General features: G+C 44.5%; 2 protein-coding genes and 1 long non-coding RNA gene across 6 annotated transcripts in view; 1 reads left to right on the top strand and 2 right to left on the bottom strand.

The window, feature by feature from the left end:
- The window catches only part of LOC112869699 (vomeromodulin-like), a 288,979-nt gene that overhangs the window by 132,720 nt on the left and 135,269 nt on the right, over positions 1 to 20,990 (bottom strand). The gene's annotated exons all lie outside the window — the stretch shown is intronic.
- The window catches only part of LOC147582708 (uncharacterized), a 61,782-nt gene that overhangs the window by 12,581 nt on the left and 28,211 nt on the right, over positions 1 to 20,990 (top strand). For 2 of the 4 annotated variants that reach the window (XR_015249438.1, XR_015249437.1), the window contains exons 2-6: positions 3,496 to 3,740; positions 5,914 to 6,032; positions 6,206 to 6,340; positions 10,558 to 10,732; positions 13,344 to 13,496. This is a non-coding gene — a long non-coding RNA (uncharacterized LOC147582708). Of the gene's footprint in view, positions 1 to 3,495; positions 3,741 to 5,913; positions 6,033 to 6,205; positions 6,341 to 10,557; positions 10,733 to 13,343; positions 13,497 to 20,990 lie in introns of those variants that run through there. The other 2 variants (XR_015249439.1, XR_015249440.1) reach the window with 2 other exon arrangements.
- Positions 1,868 to 10,128, bottom strand: LOC112869378 (latherin-like). Its single transcript, XM_025932493.2, has 7 exons — positions 10,029 to 10,128; positions 8,713 to 8,842; positions 7,007 to 7,111; positions 5,979 to 6,128; positions 3,755 to 3,836; positions 3,063 to 3,126; positions 1,868 to 1,923 (listed from the first exon to the last, which is right to left on the bottom strand). Exons 1-7 carry the CDS (start codon positions 10,126 to 10,128, stop codon positions 1,868 to 1,870), a joined length of 687 nt encoding a protein of 228 aa, XP_025788278.1.

Below are 20,990 nucleotides of genomic sequence, written 5' to 3'. Positions count from 1 at the left end.
GGCAGCAAGTTAGTTAGAACTGCACTGTCCAATATGGCAGCCACTAGCCATACATGGATGTTGAGTACTTCAGTTGCAGCTAGTCCAAATTGAAATGTGTTATAATTATGAAATGCACACCAGATATCAAAGAATTAGCACAAAAAAGGAATGTAAAACATTTCATTAATAATCTGTTTCCTTTTCCTGTAAAAATTTCATCTCTAGAAAACTCTAAGCTACATGTGTGTTTTGTGTTATATTTCTATTTGGACAAGATTAGTTTAGAATCTTACATAACTAAGCTATCAGCCCAAAGACATAGATTCCATTATGGCATTGGCCATTCAGTTTTTTATGCCCCCTTTCATGGATTTCACCTTCTTCTCGCTGGCTCACTCCATCATGTGAACCTTTATTTTTAGAAAGCACATGTATAGTTCACTATACACTTCTCCTTGGCCCTCAGAGGAGGATGCCTCCATCCTCCATGACTCCTATGACCAGTCACCTAAAGCTTCTTCCCATTGTTTAGAGCATCAGGTTCTTTCCTACTCCTGTATATTTGCACATCATGTATCCTCTTCTTTTAATGCATTTTCCCATAAAAAACTCTCAACCATTCTTCAACATCGAGTTTAAATGCTGTGTTCTCTGTGAAGTCTTCTTGGAAGTCCTCAGGCAGTGCTGCTGGATCTTGCCTCCTTACTTCCAGAGAACTCCAACCAGAACACCTTACTGCATATGAAATTGCCTATTTATTTGTCTTATCCTTTACTAGACTTGGGACTCTTGAAGTCAGGGACATGTCTAATTCATTTTTTGTAATCCTGGCACCTGGGATAAAACAAGGAATAGAAAAAGTCCTTGCTGGGGTGCCTGGGTGACTCAGTCAGTTAAGCATCTGACTTCAGCTTGGATCATGATCTCATGGCTTGTGAGTTCAAGCCCCACGTTGGGCTTTGTGCTGACAGCTCAGAGCCTAGAGTCTGCTTCAGATTCTGTGTCTCCCTCTCTCTCTGTCCTTCCCCCACTCATGCTCTGTCTCTCTCTCTCCCTCAAAAATAAATAAGAATTAAAAAAAAAGAAAAAGTCCTTGCTTTCATGAAATATATATTCTGGTAGGGGAGACAGAAAAGAAACACATAATATAGTAAAAAGTCAGATAATAATGTATTTTATGAAGAAAAATAAGGAAGAGAGTGGCAGATATGCTTTTTTTTTTTTGAGAGATCTAAGAGGGTGATACTTGAGCAGAGTGTATTCAGCACAGAATAGTTGTAAATAAATACATGATGCATGAATAATAACATCTTCTTTTACAGAAACCTTGAAGGTTATCTCCTATAACTGAGCTCCTTCCACATCTCAGCCACATTGCTCCCCTTTCTTGCTTCCAAAAGGAAGACTCATTCCTGTCTCAGGGCTTTTGCACATGCTTATCTTCCTGTCTGTGATCTTGGCACAACTGGGTCTTGGCACAACTTCTGCCTTATCATTCAGGGCTCAGCTGAAAGATCTCAAAGAGCCCTCTGCCTGACTATATTCTCTTAATGTGATGCCTCCCTCTCTGCCCCCACCCATAACTCTCTCTCACACCCCACTTTGTTTTCTGCATAGTACCCACCACCCTCTGGAATTTAGCTGACTATACATTTATTTCTTAGTTCATTGTCAGCACACCCAACTAGGATACAAACTTCAGGAAAGCAGAGTCTTTGTGTTATTCACGGCCATATTCCTAGCAGTTAGCGCATAGTAGATGCTTAATTGAAATTTTATGAATGAACAAATGACATATTTATAATGTCCATAAAGGCCAAGTGTCATCACTAAGGAATGGACATATGCTCTGATCTCTCACCAGATTGGTGCAAACATGGCTCCTTTACTTTGCGGATATTTCGACTGTGGCTTGGTATGTGCCGTGCTGCAGCAGCAGACCTAGAAGGCAAACAAATACCTTAGACAGTGGGAGTAAAGGAGGACCAGAGAGGCCAAAGGAGCTTTCTCCTGCTCCAAATGGGGGCAGAGCAGGGTCAGGGAATGAATCAAATACTTGGAGTCACAAGGCTGGGCCTGGAGGCTATGCTTAGTTGCTGGTATCTCTGATCACCTCAGTGACAGTTATGGACCTTGGTTTCCTCATCCGTAAATTGGGAACAGCTACTCCCTTCCAAACTAATAACTGAAGATCTGTACATTGAAATGAGATGGTGGGGGAAGTTGGCATTATAACAGCTGGATCCCCATTTGTCTGGTCACCTCTCCAGAATGCTAGCCCAATATCAGTATTGGTTGAGCTGCCCCACTCACATTTACTTTGGGTGAATCTGGGAACCAAACTTTGGGAGCTTTAATACTCATCCAGATTAACTGCCTCAAATTTCCTACTTCATAAATAGTGAGCTCCCTGTCAATAGAGGTATGTGAGGAGAGGCCAGAAAACCGCTTGTCAGGAGAGACATTTAAAGGAACTTTAGAAACTCCAGCATCTAGCACTTGGTAAGGACTAGTGAATCTTCAGTGAATGAAGGGGGAGTCCTTTCAACCCAGAAATTCTGTTGGTTTTCAGATTCCTGCTGGGGGCTTCAGCTGTCTGCTTTAGCTTCTGGCAGACATGGAAACTTTGGGTGCCTCGAGATAGAGACTATTGGAAGGAAGCAGTCTTTGGGTTGAAACCAGGTCAATTTTCTGCTCATAATGTAGCATCATCTAAGCTAGGAGGAAAGTTAAGAGGAATCAGGCAGCTTTTCTCCCTCAGAGTAGCTTCCATTTATATCTCATATTCTCTAGGCTTTTGGGACCAGAATAGAATTGAAACCACCATGTTCTTGGCTAGCGGTGGAGTTTCAATGGCTAGTGAAGGCAAAGTGCTTAACCCTGGGAATAGCACACAGGACTTCCTCAGTAAATGACAGCTGAGTTAATGAGGATTGTTATTAGTAGGGACCATTCTGCTTCATCAGGGATGGGATGTTTTGTCTGGGGGAAGTGTTAGGGGAGAGGAGATTAAAAGAGTGAAGGAGGGGTCTGAGCTTTCTCCTTGGGTGTTCCTATGTCTTCTCACCACCAGCACTTACTAATCAGTTGGTTAGTCACTTGCGGATTCAGGTTATAAAGCCATGAATTAATGAAGGGACACATCTGAAAGACAAGGAAATATGCAAGAGTCAGAAGGAGGACTCTACCAATGGTGTCTGAATATTCAGGGGGCAATCAAGGCAAACTCTCCTTCTAAGCCAACCTAGAGAACGACCAGGTAGGGGAGTTTGGGCGACAGACTGCCTTGGGGTCACATGTCAGCTGAGCTATTTGGCAGCTATGTGACTTAGATAAGTCATTGGCCATCTCTGGAACTTTTTCTTAAATCTGGCAAATGGAAAGAATATTGTTATTTAGAGTATGAGACTGTTTGTAGGATAAGAAAATTCATGTAAGATCCTTAGCACAGTGCCTGTGTGCTTAACGAATGTTAGCTGTTAATTTTTATGATTACTTATACTTATTTTACAGATAAGGAAACTGAGTCTTGAAGAGGCTTATCAACTTATCTCCAGTCGCACAGATGCTGATTTTGACTTGAAGAATTAACTAATATCCGTAAAGCACTTCACCAGTGCTGGCTGCAGAATGGGAGCTTCATAAATGCCACTTCCTCTCTCCCTAACTCTCCTTCCTGGAAGATTTCCTTCCAGTTTATTAAGAAGACACAATCCGCCAAGCTCTGAGTCTCAGAGTCAAAAACTTAAGGAGTCTGGGTTTGTATACTTACTTTTGCTCCAAAATTATGGATTATCACGTTTCCCAGGGCTCTCTCTATGTTTTCCACAATAAAGTTTTTCATTGGGGTGATGCTAAATGAAGAATGAAAGTAGAACAGATTAAATTCTCCAAAACCTTCCTTTCTTTTTTTTAGAAAGTATTTATTTATTTATTTATTTATTTATTTATTTATTTGGAGGGAGGGAGGGAGGGAGGGAGGGAGCCAGTTGGGGAGGGACAGAGAGAGGGAGAGAGAGAATCCCAAGCAGGCTTCGTGCTGTCAGGCAGAACCTGATGCGAGGTTTGAACTCACAAACCATGAGATCATGACCTGAGCCAAAGTCAAGAGTCAGATACTTAACTGAGCCACCTAGACACCCCACCAAACCCTCCTTTCTTTACATCACTTATGTATTTAGTTGACCCCACATTATTTAAACTCCTTGTTTCCATGGCGCTCCATACCTAGGCTTGCCCTTCTGCTCCAACCTACCTCTTAGGACTCCTTAAAATTAATCTTTTAATTTGTTTATTTTCTAATTTATTTATTATTTATTTTAGAGAAAGAGAGAGCACGAATAGGGGAAAGGAGCAGAGGGAGAGTGAGAGAGAGCAAGAGAGAATCTTAAGCAGTTTCCATGCTCAGCATGAAGCCTGACATGGGGCTCAGTCCCACGATCCTGGTATCATGACCTGAGCCCAAATCAAGAGTTGGGCGCTCAACCGACTCAGCCACCCAGGTGTCCCTGAAATTAATCTTTCAATTTAAATCACCTTGCCCTCATCATTGTTCCCCATCACCTCCCTTTCCTTGCCTATTTCATTCTTCTCTTCTGGAATGCTTTCAGCTTCTACCACCCTTTTAGATCCTGATCACTCTCTTTCTGGCACGCTTTCCCATTCTTCTGATTATCTATGTTCCAATAGAACTTATCTCCTTAGCCTGATAGTTATGCTTTAATGGAAGGAATAGTGTAATATCATTCTTCAGTTGGGGGAGATGAGAAAAAATCAGGAAACAGCAGTGTAAATGTGTCTTCAGGTTCCTGGCTCAGTTTGTAATCCTTACAAGTGAGGGTAAATCTCATTCTCAGGCAAAGTGTTTGTGTCTTTATTCTATAAAATGCTTACATAAAAATCAGCTGATCTATCACTTCCAGCCTGAAGACTCAGATTTCCCTCAAAGGAAAAACTGGTTTTCTTCAACATATCAAAAGATATGGAGCCACACTGACAGAGTTGGGCAGAATGGCTGTGAGTCAAGGACACTGTATCTGGAACAGAACAGGAGGACATTACCAGACCTGTAAGGGCTCAGAAAAGATTCCACACTCAGATCTTTCTTAAAACAATGAGCAACTGTGAAATGAATCAAAACAAAATTCATGAATGAAAAAGACACGGTGTACAATAGGTTGGTGATGACTATTGGATTCAGTTAATCATGGGGGGTATAGCTCAGTGGTAGAGCATTTGACTGCAGTTAATCATAGATGTGAGCCTAAATTTTAAAAAATCTTACAAAGAATATTGTAAAAAAAGAGATTACAAATGTAGAAGGTAACTTAGTAAAAGGGCAAACCTCTGAAAACAGTTACTCTGAAGAGGAGAGGTCACAGACTAATACACAAATGATGACATCCTTGCTCTACTGATAGTCAAGAGAATGGCACCCATGGGATTTTCTGCTGAAATTTCCTACTGAAGAGAAAAGTTGTAAACATGAGAGTAATTGGTCCAGATTGGCTATAGGGTGAAAGTGACCGATGCCAGCCAGAAACACCTCACTTCAGTTCTATTGGCGAGGTATTTGGTAAGTGATGTGGAATGCCTTAAAACTATTATATACCTTCAAATTTGAAAGTCATAGAACTGTTTATACTTTTTCAATCATTTCACGAATCTATAATTTCCTGCACTAAAAGGTTCAGGATTATTTATAATAGCAAAAAATTCAGAAATAACCTAAATGTCAACCAATAATCAAGTGAGCCTGCTTTGTTTGTCCTTGGTGCTATTATTCAGTGAACCTCTTTTCATGTCAGTGAAAATATTATTTTCATAATAAAAAAATTTTTAAATTCTATGAAGTTCTATTTGTAGGACATACATCCCCATATGCACAAAAGACTCATCTGGAAGGTATGCTTTGGTGTTGACGTGTTTCAGGTGAAGCCTCCTTGGGACTTCATCACAACCAGTTGGATGCAGAGAGAGAAAAATGGAGAACTCACACATTTCCGGATTGGATCCATACAGTCTCAGGAACAATCCTGCAATGCCCAAAGGTGAGTTGGTATCTGTTGTCTACATCCTTCTCCAAGTAAAGTTGGACTTTCATATCTGTCCGTACATGGAATATGTAGGGATTAAGAGCCGGAAACCTGTGGGAGGGAAGTATTAAGGCTGGTGGGAGAGAACCTCAGAGCTTATTTTACTCCCATTTGTTTCTAAAATGAAGGTTCCCCTGGTGTGCGCAGGACTCTCAAAATCACCCTGGTGAGATCATTTCCTCATCTTTCAAAAGAGATAATTCAGGACTGGAGAATGGGAATGGCTTTCTCCAAGTCGGCCATCCAGCCAGTGGATAAGCCAGGTAGGCCTGCGTTCAGGCTGTATACCTGATACCCACTATCTCTGGCTTGGGGGACAGTTAGAAAGGAAAAGGTTGATTGCAAGTATGGCATCTTATCAGAACTGAGAGACTGAATTTGGAAAGTACTCTTCTAGAGGTCACCAACTCCACTGCCTCCAGGACCAGGCTTGATATGGAAACGAATCAGATAGAGCAGGGGCTGGTTTCACAGGGAGAGGCGACAGCTGTGGTGACCTGAGGAATGTCTGGTCTCTCTGAAGACACCAGTGCAGACCAAACAAAACACATCTGTGGACAATCTCTAGGCAACGGTGCCAAGGGGCATTGCTATCTAGAGCACATTCTGTGTTCTCGTCTTAAGTTGTATTCAGTCAGGGTTGAGTGGGCTCATGAAGTCCAAATAAATGAAGGTGGGGTTCTCTGGATAAAGCAGGGAAAGGAATCTGCTTTAGGGACCCCAGCTTGGAAGCATTCAGTTATTCTGCAGCCTCCAAATTCTACCCATAGAGTGACCCAGGCCTGGAGAGGGAGGGTGTTTTACCCCAACCACACAATGAGCCTTGCTAAGATTATACTGGACACCCTTGAGTTATGGCTACTTCCCAAACCCCCACACACCTGTGCAAAAGTACAGGATTGAACCAGTGACTTGCAGCTGTTACTTACTTTATTTGTATGGAAAACGCCAATGGCATCCGTAAATCAATCCCCTTGAAGTCAGGGGAGGTCTCAAGGAAGACCTGAAAAAGTCGAAGGTCTTTCATCTGTACCCTGTGTGAGAAAAGCAGGGAAGGTTGTGGTTCTAGCCACTGGGGGCCCCACTTTGTGTAAAGGCAGGTCCCCTACAGAGCAGAGGCTGAATGTATGCAAAGATAGTTACTGACTCATTAACCATGTTATTTATTGTACAGCTGCCATGTGAGATAAGCACTGAGAATATAGCCCTGAACAAAAAAACCTCTTGCCTTAATGCATCACAGAATGGTCATCATGTCTAGCCCTTTGGCCAGCACCAAGCAGGCTGGAATATGAATAAAGTAGAAGACTGAAAGCTATACACAGCTCATGCTTGGGCAGAGTGTGTGTGTGTAAAACAATAAACCCAGTAAGTGAATGCATACAGAACGTGTCGGGTGATGGGTGCTGTGAAGAAAAAGCCTGGTGGGATCAGGTGAAGAGGGTAACACTGGGAATAGTGACATTTTAGACAGAGTGTCAGGGAAGGCTTCTTACAGGAGGTGACACTAGGGCAGAATCATGAATGAGTGAGGGTACAGGTAGATCATAAAGATGGCCAGAGGAAGAAAGGACCAGGGAGAAGACAAAGTGCATAGGCCCTGAGGCTGGATCAGCAACAGGCTCAGCATGGCAGGTGGCAGGTGGGCAGGGGGAAAGGGAGAGGGCAGTCAAGACCAGGTCACAGGGGGCCTTGTGGGACAATGGTAAGACTTTTGGGTTTGGTTCTAAGAGTAACTAGAAGACATTGGAGGGTTTGAGCAAGGGAGTTACAGTGTCTGGCCTACTTCTCAGAAAGATGCTTCTGGATACTGGTGGAAGGAATGGGGGAGGGTGCTTGAAGTGGAAACAGTGGAATCTGGGACCACAAGTCAGAGGAAGATGCTGGTGGTTCACACCAGATGAGGTGGAGAAAATGGTCAGACCCCTGGGTGTGTTTTGAAGATAGAGCTGACAGAGTTTGCAGACAGGCTGCATGGGGGTGTGAGTGAAGAGAGGGGTGTTGGACGAGGTCAGGAGTTTTGGCCAGAGCAGCAGGATGGATGGAGCTTCATTAGCTAAAATGGGCTGGGCTGGAGGAGAAGCAGGCTGGGAGGCTGGGAATCATCAGTAGTTTTGAATGTGCTAAGACAAGGGACCTGCATCTTCTACACTCTGGTTGTCAGATAGCATTGATTACTATGATTACCACATCGTTATTTGTAGAGGTTGTTGTAATTGGTTCTGCTGACTGGGGGCTTGCTGAGGACAGGGAGCTGTGTAAGCATGGTTCATGTGTTGTTTCATTTAATATTCACAATAGTCCTGTAGGGTTGGATGCTATAGTTCCCCATTTAATAGGGGCAGAAGTTGAGACTCAGATAGGGGAAGACACTGGTGGTGCTCTCACAGCTGGTGAGCAGCCATTCTCTTCCCAGACAAAGAGATTGGACCCCTGTCTTTAGCACCTCCCTAGCTTCTGCCTCTGCTCCCAGTGGGAATTTCTCCCAACCAGGGGTTCTTAGTCCATTAGAGTTGGAAAGGCTGTTAGTTGATGGAAGAGGCTCTGTAGAGTCAAGAAAATGCCAGAAGGCTGCTAATAAACCAACAAATCAGGACAGTCTGGACATGGGGGTTTGTGATCAAAGGCCACTCACATAAAATTGGCTTCCCCATTGGTGAGCTGGTGGCCCAGGACAAGGCTGAAGACATCCTTCAATGGCCCCTGGAAGTCAATTGTCTGCAGGGTGGGAAGAAAGTTCATACCAAGGAGTCCTTGTGTCAAAGCTGAAAAACATATCCCCCCCCCACCCCCCATTAGACATTTAGATGCCAAAGATTCTCGGACGCAACCTTGACCTCTGAGAATGTCCCACATGTGGTGCTTATTCTTCATTCACCTAGTTTCCCTGGTCTGCTTGGTGCCAGGCCAAGTTCCTAACACAATCATTCAGCAGCAAATATTTTTAGAGGCCTACTATGTGCCAGGGCCATTCCAGGCTGTACCAGTGAGAATAGGCAGCATTCTTTGCCCTTGTGGAGCCAGCATTCTGGTGAGGATGAGGGGAGAGAGATGATAAAGTAGTGAATAAAGGGACATGTGTGAGTCAAGTGCAGATAAGTGCCATGAGGGGGCTGGTTTCAAAATATTCAACAACCAGTTGGGCATAGGCACCAACCAACCAGAGAGGACATCAACCATAGTTCTGTAGCCTGGTTCTGTGGCTCCCGGGCTGTGCCAGGTGTTGACTCATTAGATTTTGGTTGGTGAGAAGCCTGGAGTCCTGGGATTAAGGTAGGATGGTTGGGGTGATGAGAGGGGGCCACCTAGGGAATCTCTGAGAAGGGGCTACTTTCCAAGGAGCTTAGAAAAAATTTTTCAGTATTTTAACCACTGCAGCCATACTGTGCATTCTACTGAAGCTATTTCTGTCATGAGGGAAAAATAAAAGGCAGAGTGAGGAATTGAGAATATTGAGTGAGGGTGGTAATTCATGCAAGGAGGTCAAGAAATGTCTTCTGCAAATGCAACATTTTTAGCAGAGACTTGAAAGAAGGGAAGGGAGACTTGATGCCAGAAGAGTGTTCCAGGCAGAGGGACCAGCAAGTGCTAAGGTCCTGGGATGTGCTTTATGTGTTGAGGAGGCTACTGTGGTAGAAGGGGAGCCAGTGATTGGCGGCGGGGAGGGTGGTAGGAGAGGTGAACAGGAGCCAGTCCAGGTAGGGCTGGGTCTTTTGATGGTGAGTTTTAATAGATAAATCAGGGCAAGGAGACAGGAAAGAGGGAATCTTGGGAACACAAGATTAAATATAGTAATGTGATGATCAGAGCAGCTAATGATTCATTATGTTAACTGTGTCCCAGACACTATGCTAATTAGAACTTAACCCACATTGGCTGACAGTCTAGAATTTTAGGAGAGGCCTATGGGTTTGATCAGTCCAGGTATGACCCAAGGCAAGACAATCTCACCATCAGTGATGTGGGAAGAAACTCTGGAGAGGACCTCTTGAGCAGAGGATGAAGCAATCAGCCCACAGAGGAGAATGAAGAGGCTGGAGACCTTTAGCATCTTGGGTCAGGTACCTGTAGGGAAGCAGGCAGAGAGGGTCAGCTATGGGGTCATTCTCTGAGGGGGTCTCCCCAGAGCTTAGGTCTGTGGTGGCTACAGAACTCATGTGGACCTACTTTACAGATGGGGCCAGTGAATTTCAGAGAGGAGACATGCTTTTCCACATAGTATAGAGCAAGAAATGAAAGGTACAAGAGATGAAGTCAGCTCCCCAAGGCCAATGGAGCTGGACATGCAGCTTTTCCTGCAGGGACACAGTCTTCCCCAGTACAGCTGCCCTCTGCCGCTGTGAGAGACTACACAATGTTATAGTTGCAAGAACAGTCTCTGAAGCCCTCCACTCCTTACCAGGTGTGGGACTGTGGGATTTAGGGCAAGTTGCTTCACCACATGACATTGTATGGAGCACATATTATCCTCATTTTACAGGAGGCATTGGTGGTGATGTGCACTGGCTTCAGAGACAGACAGGCCTGGGATGGAATCCCAGCTCTGTCACCTACTACTTGCTGGACAATCTGGGCAATGCAGAGTTTTGGAGGCTCAATTTCTTCATCTGGAAAATGTGGATGATACACACCCATACCTTCCTCTCAGCCTTGTTGTAAGTACTGAGCACAGCACTCTGCATATTGGAAGTGCTCCATAAATGGTCACCATTATGCTGATGAGTTTTATGATGATAATGATTCTCATTTGGGATTCAACTCTTCCTGAGTTGGCAGGAAACAATACGTTCGATGGCATGGACGTGTCCCTCAGAGTATGGACATGGTCTAGAGTATGTGGAGGGCATGCTTCTGGGTTGGAACTTTCTGCTTATATGGCATGGGCTGGGATAGGTCTTCAGGATGTTGACACTTACCTCACACCCCCTTATGGGTCAAAAACATTCATGCAAATGTTGATGGGACTTTTTGGGGCTTCATCCAAATGACAGTGCAAATGGCCCCTTTTGGGACCTGAGACTAACAGGCAGATGCTGGTAGGGCCCAATCCTCCCTTTAGACACCTGACAGATTCAGGAAAGAGTCTGAGGCCAGTTCTGGTTACCAATCCCATGTAAAGTAGCCCATTTGGTTTAATTTTAATTTTGATGATCTGTTTTCAGACCAGTAGAAAAATTAGAAAAAGATATATACAAAGAAAGAAAAAAGTAAATAAAAATAAATTCTCAGAGATTAAATTCTGTTTCTACTTTCAAAAGTTTTTCTTTACACACTTGCATGTACATACACACACATACATTCATGTAACATTATGAAAAACCAGGATTGTCCTGCCATGCTTCTATAGAATCACTTGATCAAATAATGTCACATCATGACTGTCTTTCTACCTCCTTATCTGCAGAATATTCTAATGTATGGATTGACCAATGTTTATTTAATCAGTCTCCTCCTTTTGGCCATTTTTGTGTTCAAATCCCAACAGCCCCGGGATGAACATACTTGGATTTTTTTTTTTTTTTTTTTTTTTTTTGGCTCACTTGCCATATTATATCCCATAAAACATTTTCTTGAAATAACCAATCTTGAAGTTGTTTTTGGAAGGTTGCAGCATTTCCTGTGTTGAACCTTCTCACCCTGAGCCCTAAATGGGTGGTTACAATGTTCCAGTGAGATATAAGGTCAAATTCTAGCTGCAGAGTTCTGGTTTTGGTCATGACAGAGTTACTAGACTAAACTTCCCAGTAAATCGAAACTATATAAGATAGAAATATATAAAACAGTGCTTCGAGGGTATCGATGAAAAATTACGCAGGTACAATATGAGAGCCTGTGATTCTTTAGAAAAGGGTGTCATTCAAGGTGAGCTCCACATTCACCCCAAATTCTGCTTAAGGTCATTTCCCAATTTGCCATATGGGGGAGTAGAGTCCAAACAAAAGGACCAGTCTTACTGGGCTGAGGAGGCAGAAATTGGACTAGGAGCTTTCAAGTTGGTACTTGAGGAACAAAATCCCACAGAGGGAGGTACCACAGGGAAAGAAACCTGAAATTGGTGCACAGATTTCCCTCAACTCACTGGACTTAAGCTCACCTGTGCAGTGTGACACTTGTGATATTATGATTTATAATAAGAAACAAATATTTGGTTTTTGTCCAGTTTCTGGCACAGAGCTCCTAAAACCTTTGGAATTTCCTAAGTAATGAGAGCAATAAAGGTGTCTTTTGTTATGTTAATGAGGTGACTTTTGGAAAGCACCTAAGGATGTGGGCTGGTTGCCAGAGGAACCAGCCAGGTGATTAGAGGGTTGGACCTTTCAGTCTTCTGGGGAGAGGAAAGGGGCTGAAGATTGAGTTGAGTCATTAGTGACCAGTGATTTAATCAGTCATGCTTGTGTAATGAAACCTCCATAAAAACCCAAAAGGATGGGGTCCAGAGAGCTTCCAGGTTGGTGGGCATGTGGAGATTCAAGGAGAGTGATGCAGCCAGAGAGAGCATGGAAGCTCCATGATTCTTTCCTCACACATTGCCCTACGAATCTCTTTTGCCTAGCTATTCCTGACTTGTATTCTTTTATAGCAAACCAGTAATCTAGGAGGTAAAATGTTCCTCTGAGTTTTGTGAGCCACTCTAGCAAAGTAATCAAACCCAAGGAAGGGGTTATGCGAACCTTTGACTTATAGCCAGTTAATCAGAGACACAGGTAACCAACATGGACTTGCACGTGGCATATGAAGTGAGGGCAGTCTCATGGGACTGAGCTCTTAAGCTGCGGACTCTAATGCCATCTCTGGGTAGAGTGTGTCAGAATTGAGGTGAACTGTAGGACACTCAGCTAGTGTCAGAGAAATTTCTTGGTGGTGTGGGAGGAAAGGGAACATTTTTAAATATAGAAATGCATAAATGTGTATAAATGCACATTATATTTGGTGTGAAAATCATTAGACTTTGAGACATCAGCAGAAAATAGCAGCTGAAAGTTAAGAAGCTGAGCAGATTTCAGCACCTCCCCATGTGGTGCTGGGGAGACACTGGTTTGAATTCAAGCCTTATTAAGATGGAGTGCCCTTAATGGACACCTTGGTCTTTTAGTTAAGACTCAGAAGACAATTCTGCAGGAGAAAGGGACATGCCCTAGAAATAAAGGCTCCCCTGAAGAGTAAGAGCAAAATCAAAACATTTCCACCCTCATAAAACATAAATCTGAGCTTCAGCAGAATCAAAGCAATCCACCTATATTCTATCTCTTGACTATCTTCTTTCAGTTGGCTTTGGAAAAAGATGACATCGTTTAGAACCTCTATAATTTGTATCATGATGTTCAGCATCTAATGAAAAATTACAAGGCATACACACATGCACAAAAGGACAAATGGACTGAAATCCAAGAAATTAAAATATACAATATAACAGACTCACACATCATTCAATTATTCAAATATTGAGCAGACAACAGGGCAAGCAGCCTATAGAGGATGAGAAGGAGATCTGAGACTTTCAGCATCTTGGGGCAGTACCTGTGGGGATCCCAGGTAAGTAGAGTCAGTTTCAGGACCACTCTGATGCCCTGGGTCTCCGTCAGTTGAATCCTGATGGCTCTGCAGTAGGGCAGACTTTATAAATGGCGAATGGCCCCATTGCTGGGAAGACGTGGCACTAGGAAACTGATGACAAGTCTTCAATCTCACCACGTCCATCCAATACCTCCAAAGCAAACATTCCTGCATAGAAGTCCTAGAGGATTAAGGAGATAGGGACTCACTTAAGACATTTGATGGAAGTGTCAAAAACATATTTCAAACTGCACATCACGAATGTCAGCAAATGCAGAGGTGTAGAGAACGTTGGGAGCCCTGAGAGAGTCTGGAGGCTGCGTTCATGACTCTCACTCATGGCCCTATCCGCTGGTTTCCTCATTTGTGCCATGAGTGAGGTGGACCTAAAGGACTGTGAAGGAGGAAGCCACTCAGTCTACTCTGAGTGGAGTCAAGGGGGGATGTATCCTGGCTTCAGTTCAGGGAGGCTTGAGTTTTACCCTGGCTCTACCTATGCCTTGCTCTTTGATACTGGTCAGGCCTCATGCCCTTTCTTGGCCTCAGTTCCCCCATCTATTATAATTCCAGCACTGATAGGCAATTTTCACAAATGCTTGTGGAATCCTCATAGCAACCTTACCATGTAAAAATTATTATTAGCCCCAGTTTACAGAAAAGGAAACCAAGACTCAAGAGAGGAAAATTTTGCGTAAGATCATAGAGCTAGTCTATAGTAGAATCAGGTTGTGAATCTAGTTCTGCCTTATGCCCAAGAGTGTAACTTTGACACCACATCTCAAATTCCTCCTTTTAGAGCAGAGCTGAGGCCTTCTTATTGGGTAGGAGGAACAGTTCTCTGTTACACTGAGAAGGCTTGTTCCTCAAGGCCTGAAGGACAGATATGCTTCATCATTTGCTCCAAAAACTGGGACCCCACTCAAGCTTTAATTTCAAAAATATATTAAAACATATATTTCAGATTATTCACATGATCCCTGTTTACAAGGAAATGTTTGTTTGTTTGTTTGTTTGTTTGTTTATTTATTTATTATTTTTTAATGTTTGTGTGTGGGGGGGGTAGGGACAGAAAGAGAGGGAGCCACAGAATCTGAAGCAGGCTCCAGGCTCTGAACTGTCAGTCAGCACAGAGCCCAATATGGGGCTTGGACTCATGAACTGCGAGATCATGACCTGAGTCGAAGTCAGATGCTTAACTGACTGAGCCACCCAGGTGCCCCACGAGGGAATATTTTTAAATATAGAAATGCATAAAGAAAACAATATCTCTATTTATTTATTTATTTTTAATTTTTTTTTTCAACATTTATTTATTTTTGGGACAGAGAGAGACAGAGCATGAACGGGGGAGGGGCAGAGAGAGAGGGAGACACAGAATCGGAAACAGGCTCCAGGCTCTGAGCCATCAGCCCAGAGCCTGACGCGGGGCTCGAACTCACGGACCGCGAGATCGTGACCTGGCTGAAGTCGGACGCTCAACCGACTGCGCCACCCAGGCGCCCCAACAATATCTCTATTTAGAGATAACCTCTACTAGCACTTTGGCTCATTGCTCTCTAGTCTTCGTTCTGTGCAACTGGACATACACATAGATATGGAGAATAACCAGCCAGCTAACCTCTTTGTGGCAGGTCTCCTTGAAGGGACAGCTGAACAGTACTTTCTTGTCTGCCACACTAAGTCATTTAACCATTCTGGCAAAGATCAGACAGTTCCACAAAGTCCAAGCTGTGGGGACCTTATGCTGATCTCTCGCCAACCATCCCTAAATGCAGCCTACGTCCAGTGCTGCCTACACATTGTTTCCCTGCTATGCCCTCCCCCTCCTACCTCAGGACCTTTGTTCGAACTATTCCTGTGTTCCTGGAAAGTAGCAAATACTCCATAGATCTGTGTGAAAAGAATGAATGAATTAAGGAGCCATTCTTTGAAGCCTTGTTCTAATCTCACTCACGCTTACCAAGAAGGTGTTACAGATTTCCCTGGTAGAACTTAATCTCTCTCTGGCTCCAAAGCTGGGACCATTTGTCCCCCTGTTCAGTTCCAGGTTTGAGGATTTCAGTTTCTGCTGCTAATGTGTCAGCTTTTAGGGGCTGTGTCTAAGTTCTTCTGCCTCCCTAGGCCTTGCACCACATGCTTTGCATACCTCACTCATTTCGTCCTCTCCAAACCCTATGAGGGGTTGATGCTCCAACACTCACATTACTGGCAAAGAGGTGGTGCTCCAAGAAGCTGAGTGGTGTGCTTCCAGCCCTGGAAGAGCCAAGATCCACACCCAGGAGGTAGATCCTAGAGCCAAGGTCTTAATCACGACTCACTTTCATCCAGTATGTTTTCTGCCTATGGATACATGTTAGAGCCAGAAGGCCATCCTAATGTGGGTCATTTGAGAGCTCCTGGCCACCCACCAAAACATCACTGCATGCCTCCTCTTTGTAGAACATGGGCCAGGAAGCCCAGGAGAGGAGGCAGAAAGGCAGTCAGGGGTCAGGTTCTAAGGGAATCACAATGCCAGGCTTGGAACCTCCACCTTGAAGGGTTTTTTTGTTTGTTTGTTTGGAATAGACTTTTTCTGAGTACTTTTAGATTCACAGCAGATTTGAGCAGAATGTGCGGAGACTTCTGGTATACCTCCTGGTCCCTGTGCATGCACAGCCTCCATGATCAGCATCCCCCACCAGAGTGGGCTGTTGTTATGACAATGAGCCTGCACTGACACATCATTATCACTCAACGCCCACAGTTTACATTAGGGCTTGCGCTGGGGGTTGTACATTCAGTAGGTTTGGACAGATGTGTAATGATGTGTATCTGCTTCTATAGTATACAGAACAGTTGCATTGCCCTAAAAATTCTCTGTGCTCTGCCAATTCATCCCTCCCTCCTTCCAAGCCCCTGACAATACTGATTTTTTTATACTGTCTCTGTAGTTTTGCCCTTTCCAGAATTTCATATAGTTGAAATCATCCAGTATGCAGCCTTTTCACTTAGTAGACTTCTTTTACTGAGTAATATGAACTTAAGTTTCCTCTGTGTCTTTTCATGACCCGATAGCTCATTCCTTTCTTTTTAAAAATTGTTTAATGTTTATTTATTTATTTATTTATTTATTTATTTATTTATTTATTGAGAGAGAGAGAGAGAGAGAGAGAGAGAGAGAGGAGAGCACAGGGGAGGGGCAGAGAGAGGGAGAGAGAATCCCAAGCAGGCTCCACTGTCAGTGTGGAGCCCAACTCAGGGCTTGATCTCACAAACCACAAGATCATGACCTGAGCAGAAACCAAGAGTTGGGTGCTCAAGGGACTGAGCCACCAGGAGCCCCATAGCTCATTTATTTTTAGTGCTGCATCATATTCTACTGTCTGGATGTGCCACAGTCTATTTATCCATTCACCTGTTGAAGGGCATCTTGGTTCCTCCAAGCTGGGGAAGTTATGGATAAATCTGCTAAAATCTCCAAGTGCAGGTTTTTGTGTGGACACATCTTTTCAATTCCTTTGGGTAAATACCAAGGGGTGTGATTGTGGCATGGTGTGGTGAGACACCCTGGAAGCTTCGATCAAGGTTGTGAAATGTAGGTCCACGGATACCATTGTCAGTACAGCTGCTCCAGTTAGCAGTTGTGTCTGTAGGCAGAGGGTCAGTTGGATGGGCAAGTGCTTGCAGGACAACAGGGACAAATGTGACTTTGCCTACTGACCTTGGATATGAGATAAAGAGAATCAGAACCAAAGGTGAGGTCTAGTGCCTTCCTGCAACACTCTCTCCTTCCTAAGCTGAGGACGGTGGGATGTAGGCTCCTGAACCATCAGCTCTGGCCCCAGAGCCTAGTCTGGGGGGCCCAGGATAGCAAAGGCTCAGCATGATTAAGTTGCAGAATGGACTTCCCTAGCTGTACCTCTCTCATGGGCACCTCCTCCCTGGAAGCTACCCTCTCTCTCTGTCCACAGCCCAGCTCTCCACCCCAACAGCTCCTGCCCTGGGTGGGACCTGGACCAGCCATGGCCTTTGCCTCCTTTCAACCCACCCAACATATCACCTGTTAGAGGAAACTTCCTGAAACTGATTGCTGAGATTGTCTCTCTCCTGTCTGGAAACTTTCCATGGCTTCCTAGTAACTAGCCCAGTGGTTCTCAAAGTGTAGTCTGGGGGCCCCCACCAAACTTCCAGGAGGTCTGCGAGGTCCAAAACAATTTTGAATTAATATGAAGACATTATTTGCCTCTTCTCTCTCATTTATCTCACAAGTGTAGAGCAGATTTTTCTGAGAACTCCATGACATGTGATACTGGAACTGACTGGAGGCAGAGCAGATGCGAGGATCCAGCTGTCTTCTGTTAAGCCAGTCGTTATGGAGATTTTTAAAAAATGTTTGTTTATTTATTTATTTATTTATTTATTTGTGTGTGTGAGAGAGAGAGAGAGAGAGAGAGAGAGAGAGAGAAAGGAGACCGAGAGAGGGGAGGGGCAGAGAGAGAGAAAAAGAGAATCCCAAGCAGGCTCCATGCTGTCAGCACAGAGCCCCATGCAGGGCTTGAACTCCTGAACGGTGAGGTCATGACCTGAGCCAAAATCAAGAGTTGAATGCTTAACTGATTAGTCACCCAGGCGCCCCACGAAATTAAAAAAAAAGAAAGAAAGAAAGTAAAACAGAGCTACTCCTCTCACTTTTGATGTTTTCTGGAACATGGAGTTATTTTTCATAAAATACGTCATTTTGTTAAAATGCGATGCCCCTCAGCCCCAGGCTGGGCCAGAAGCCCCTCCTACGAGTCTTTCTCTCACCCCCACCTCCCAGGGGGGCTATGAGCCTGAGTCCTGCCCTCTTCACTCCCAGCCCCTGCTGTGGACTTGGAGCTTTGCAGGATCCCCTCTAGGCTGCTGCGCTCAGGGGCAGGGGGTCCTGTTTCTGTCATCAGGCACAGAGCCTGGCTTAGCTAGGTGCTCAACAACCCTCTTCCTTTTGGAAAATCCATGCTATTTCTTGAACAAACATTAACACAGAAGTGAGTCACCCCAACAAATGAAATTTGTCAAATTTCAGCATCCCCGTTCAGTTCCCCCACCCAGTCCCAGTTTCTTGCATCATTGTGACACCAGCTCAGCACAGTTCTCAGAGCTGTATTTTCATTCAGCTGTAAAACACAGTATTTCCCCAAATTAAAAAAAAAAAAGTTGAGAAAATAATCTGTTGAGTTGATGGAATAATTGACTCTCCAAACTTGGGACCTTCAGCTCTTCCAGGGCGATGAAGTTTATTCCACTCCCATTCAAAGAACAAATATTTAAAATAAAAGTGTCTATCTGCTGGCAAATATACGGTGAAATGTATATACTCCCTCATCCTAGCGTAAATAGAAAGATCCGGGTTGGTAAGTTCTATGATGTGTTCCTGGCATCCTAAAATGTTCCAAGGCATAAAGTAAATAATTTTGATCCTGAGATGTTATCCTGAAGGGATGGTGTAAACATTGGAAAGATCCAGCATTTATTTAATTGAATTAAACCTTTAAAAGAGCTTGGGCGACAGTTTTGCTCTCTGTTTTCTGGCTGATTCGGGGTCCAGTCAGGTCTTGCCTTCTTTCTTCCCATATATTCCCTCAGGCCAGTTCTTCCCTCTCCTCCTCCGTATGGCCTCTTTGTCCCCAAAGCCTCCTTCATGAGGTGTCACTGTCTCCAGGAAGCCCTCACCCCTCTTTGAGGTCTGAGCCAGAGCTGGTAGCAGGGGCGCCAGGCTGACAACAGAGCCCTCGTCACTTCTGCACCCTCTTTCCTTTCACCTCCATTGCCCACGTTAGTCACCGGTGGGGCCATGTGGCCTTGGCCCCAACCACCCCATGTTCTGGCTTCAATTACCTAGGAGCCCCGCATTTGGTCCTAGTCCATCACTTATGTCCTCAAGTCCCAGGTATCTGGCCCTGATTGACAGAAAATGATGACAAGTCTCCTATACTCCCAGTTCTGGCTTACTAGAAATTCCCTGTGCACCTACCCACTCAGGTGTCCTGGAGATGGTGTCTGATTGTATACAGACAGAAGAGATTCATTCATTCATTCATTCATTCACTCACTCATTCAACATTTGTTAGTGCTTGTACTGTATCTGGTCCTTTTCTGGACGCTGGGGCTGTTGAGAGGAGCGAGGTACCTGCCTTCAAAGAGCTCATGGGGGCAGATTGATGAATAGGAAAGGTGAAAACCGGGGCGCCTGGCGGCTCAGTGGGTTAAGCATCCGACTTCAGCTCAGGTCATGATCTCGAGGCTCGCTGGTTGGCGGCCCCCATCGGGTGGAGCCTGCTTCAGATCTTTTGTTCCCCTCTCTTTGCCCCTCCCCCTCTCTCAAAAATAAATATTAAAAAAAAAAAGAAGGGAAAAACCATACTAACCAGAGTTGACACTCTTTCTTCCTTTTTTTAATGTTTATTTATTTTTGAGAGAGAGAGAGAGAGGGAGGGGGAGCAGGGGAGGGGCAAAGAGAGAAGACAGAGGATCCAAAGTGGGTTTGAGGCTGACAGCAGAAAGCCCCATGTGGGACTCAAACTCATGAATCATGAAATCATGACCTGAGCCAAAGTCGGCTGCTTAACTGACTGAGCCACCCAGGCGCCCAAGATTTTTGTTTCCTTTCATTTTTTTGAGGGAGAGAGAGGGCACAAGTGAGCAAGGGGCAGAGAGAGAGAGAGAGAGAGAGAGAGAGAGAGAGCGCGCAGGCGAGAGGCAGAGAGAGAGAGAGAGGGAGACAGAATCTGAAGCAGGCTCCAGGCTCCGAGCTGTCAGCACAGAGCCCGACGCGGGGCTCGAACTCACAAACCATGAGATCATGACCTGAGCCAAAGTCGGACACTTAAATGACTGAGCCACCCAGGCGCCCCTGAGCAAAGTTTTAAGGCTGAGCAGGATTTAGCCAGCTGGGGAGGGAGGAGGAATGGTGTCCCCAGTAGACATAACAGCATGGACAAAGGCTTGGCAATGACTCCAGTTGGTTACTGCCCAAAGAAGCCCTGAATTTTGAGACCTCCTTTGTGTATTTTTTGTGGGAGGAGGGGTTGTCACAAAACAGCGAGAAAGGAAAACTCACCCTTCTTCCCCCACCAGAAGGGAAGCACCGGCTCTGGAGGAGGGTGACTTTGGATTAAATCCAGCTTTGCCCCTGACCAGCTGTGTGGCCTTGGGCAAGTCACTTCACCTCTCTGAGCCTTACTTAGTTGCCACATCTTCCCCCAAGACCCATTCACTGCATCCCTCAGAAAAAAACGGAATTCAATGAGATAATGTGCATAAAGGTTTAATACAGGAATTCTCAACACTATTGACATTTTCGCCTGGATGATTCTTTTTTGTGAGAGGCTGTCCTGTGTA

The sequence above is a fragment of the Puma concolor genome, chromosome A3 (genome assembly GCF_028749965.1).
Source record: "Puma concolor isolate L17-30 chromosome A3, mPumCon1.1.hap2, whole genome shotgun sequence".
NCBI classification, from domain to species: domain Eukaryota; kingdom Metazoa; phylum Chordata; class Mammalia; order Carnivora; family Felidae; genus Puma; species Puma concolor.
Note: the sequence above shows the minus strand (reverse complement) of the source record. Positions and strands in the feature narration are given on the sequence as shown.

Excerpts from the sequence above, each read along its gene's own strand:
- LOC112869378 (XM_025932493.2), bottom strand. The coding sequence starts at position 10,128 with ATGCTAAAGGTCTCCAGCCTCTTCATTCTCCTCTGTGGGCTGATTGCT. Across the intron at positions 3,837-5,978 it reads TGGATCCAATCCGGAAATGT|CATCACCCCAATGAAAAACT; the intron begins GTGAGTTCTCCA and ends TTCTTCATTTAG. Across the intron at positions 1,924-3,062 it reads AGTGACTAACCAACTGATTA|GTCTGCTGCTGCAGCACGGC; the intron begins GTAAGTGCTGGT and ends TTTGCCTTCTAG.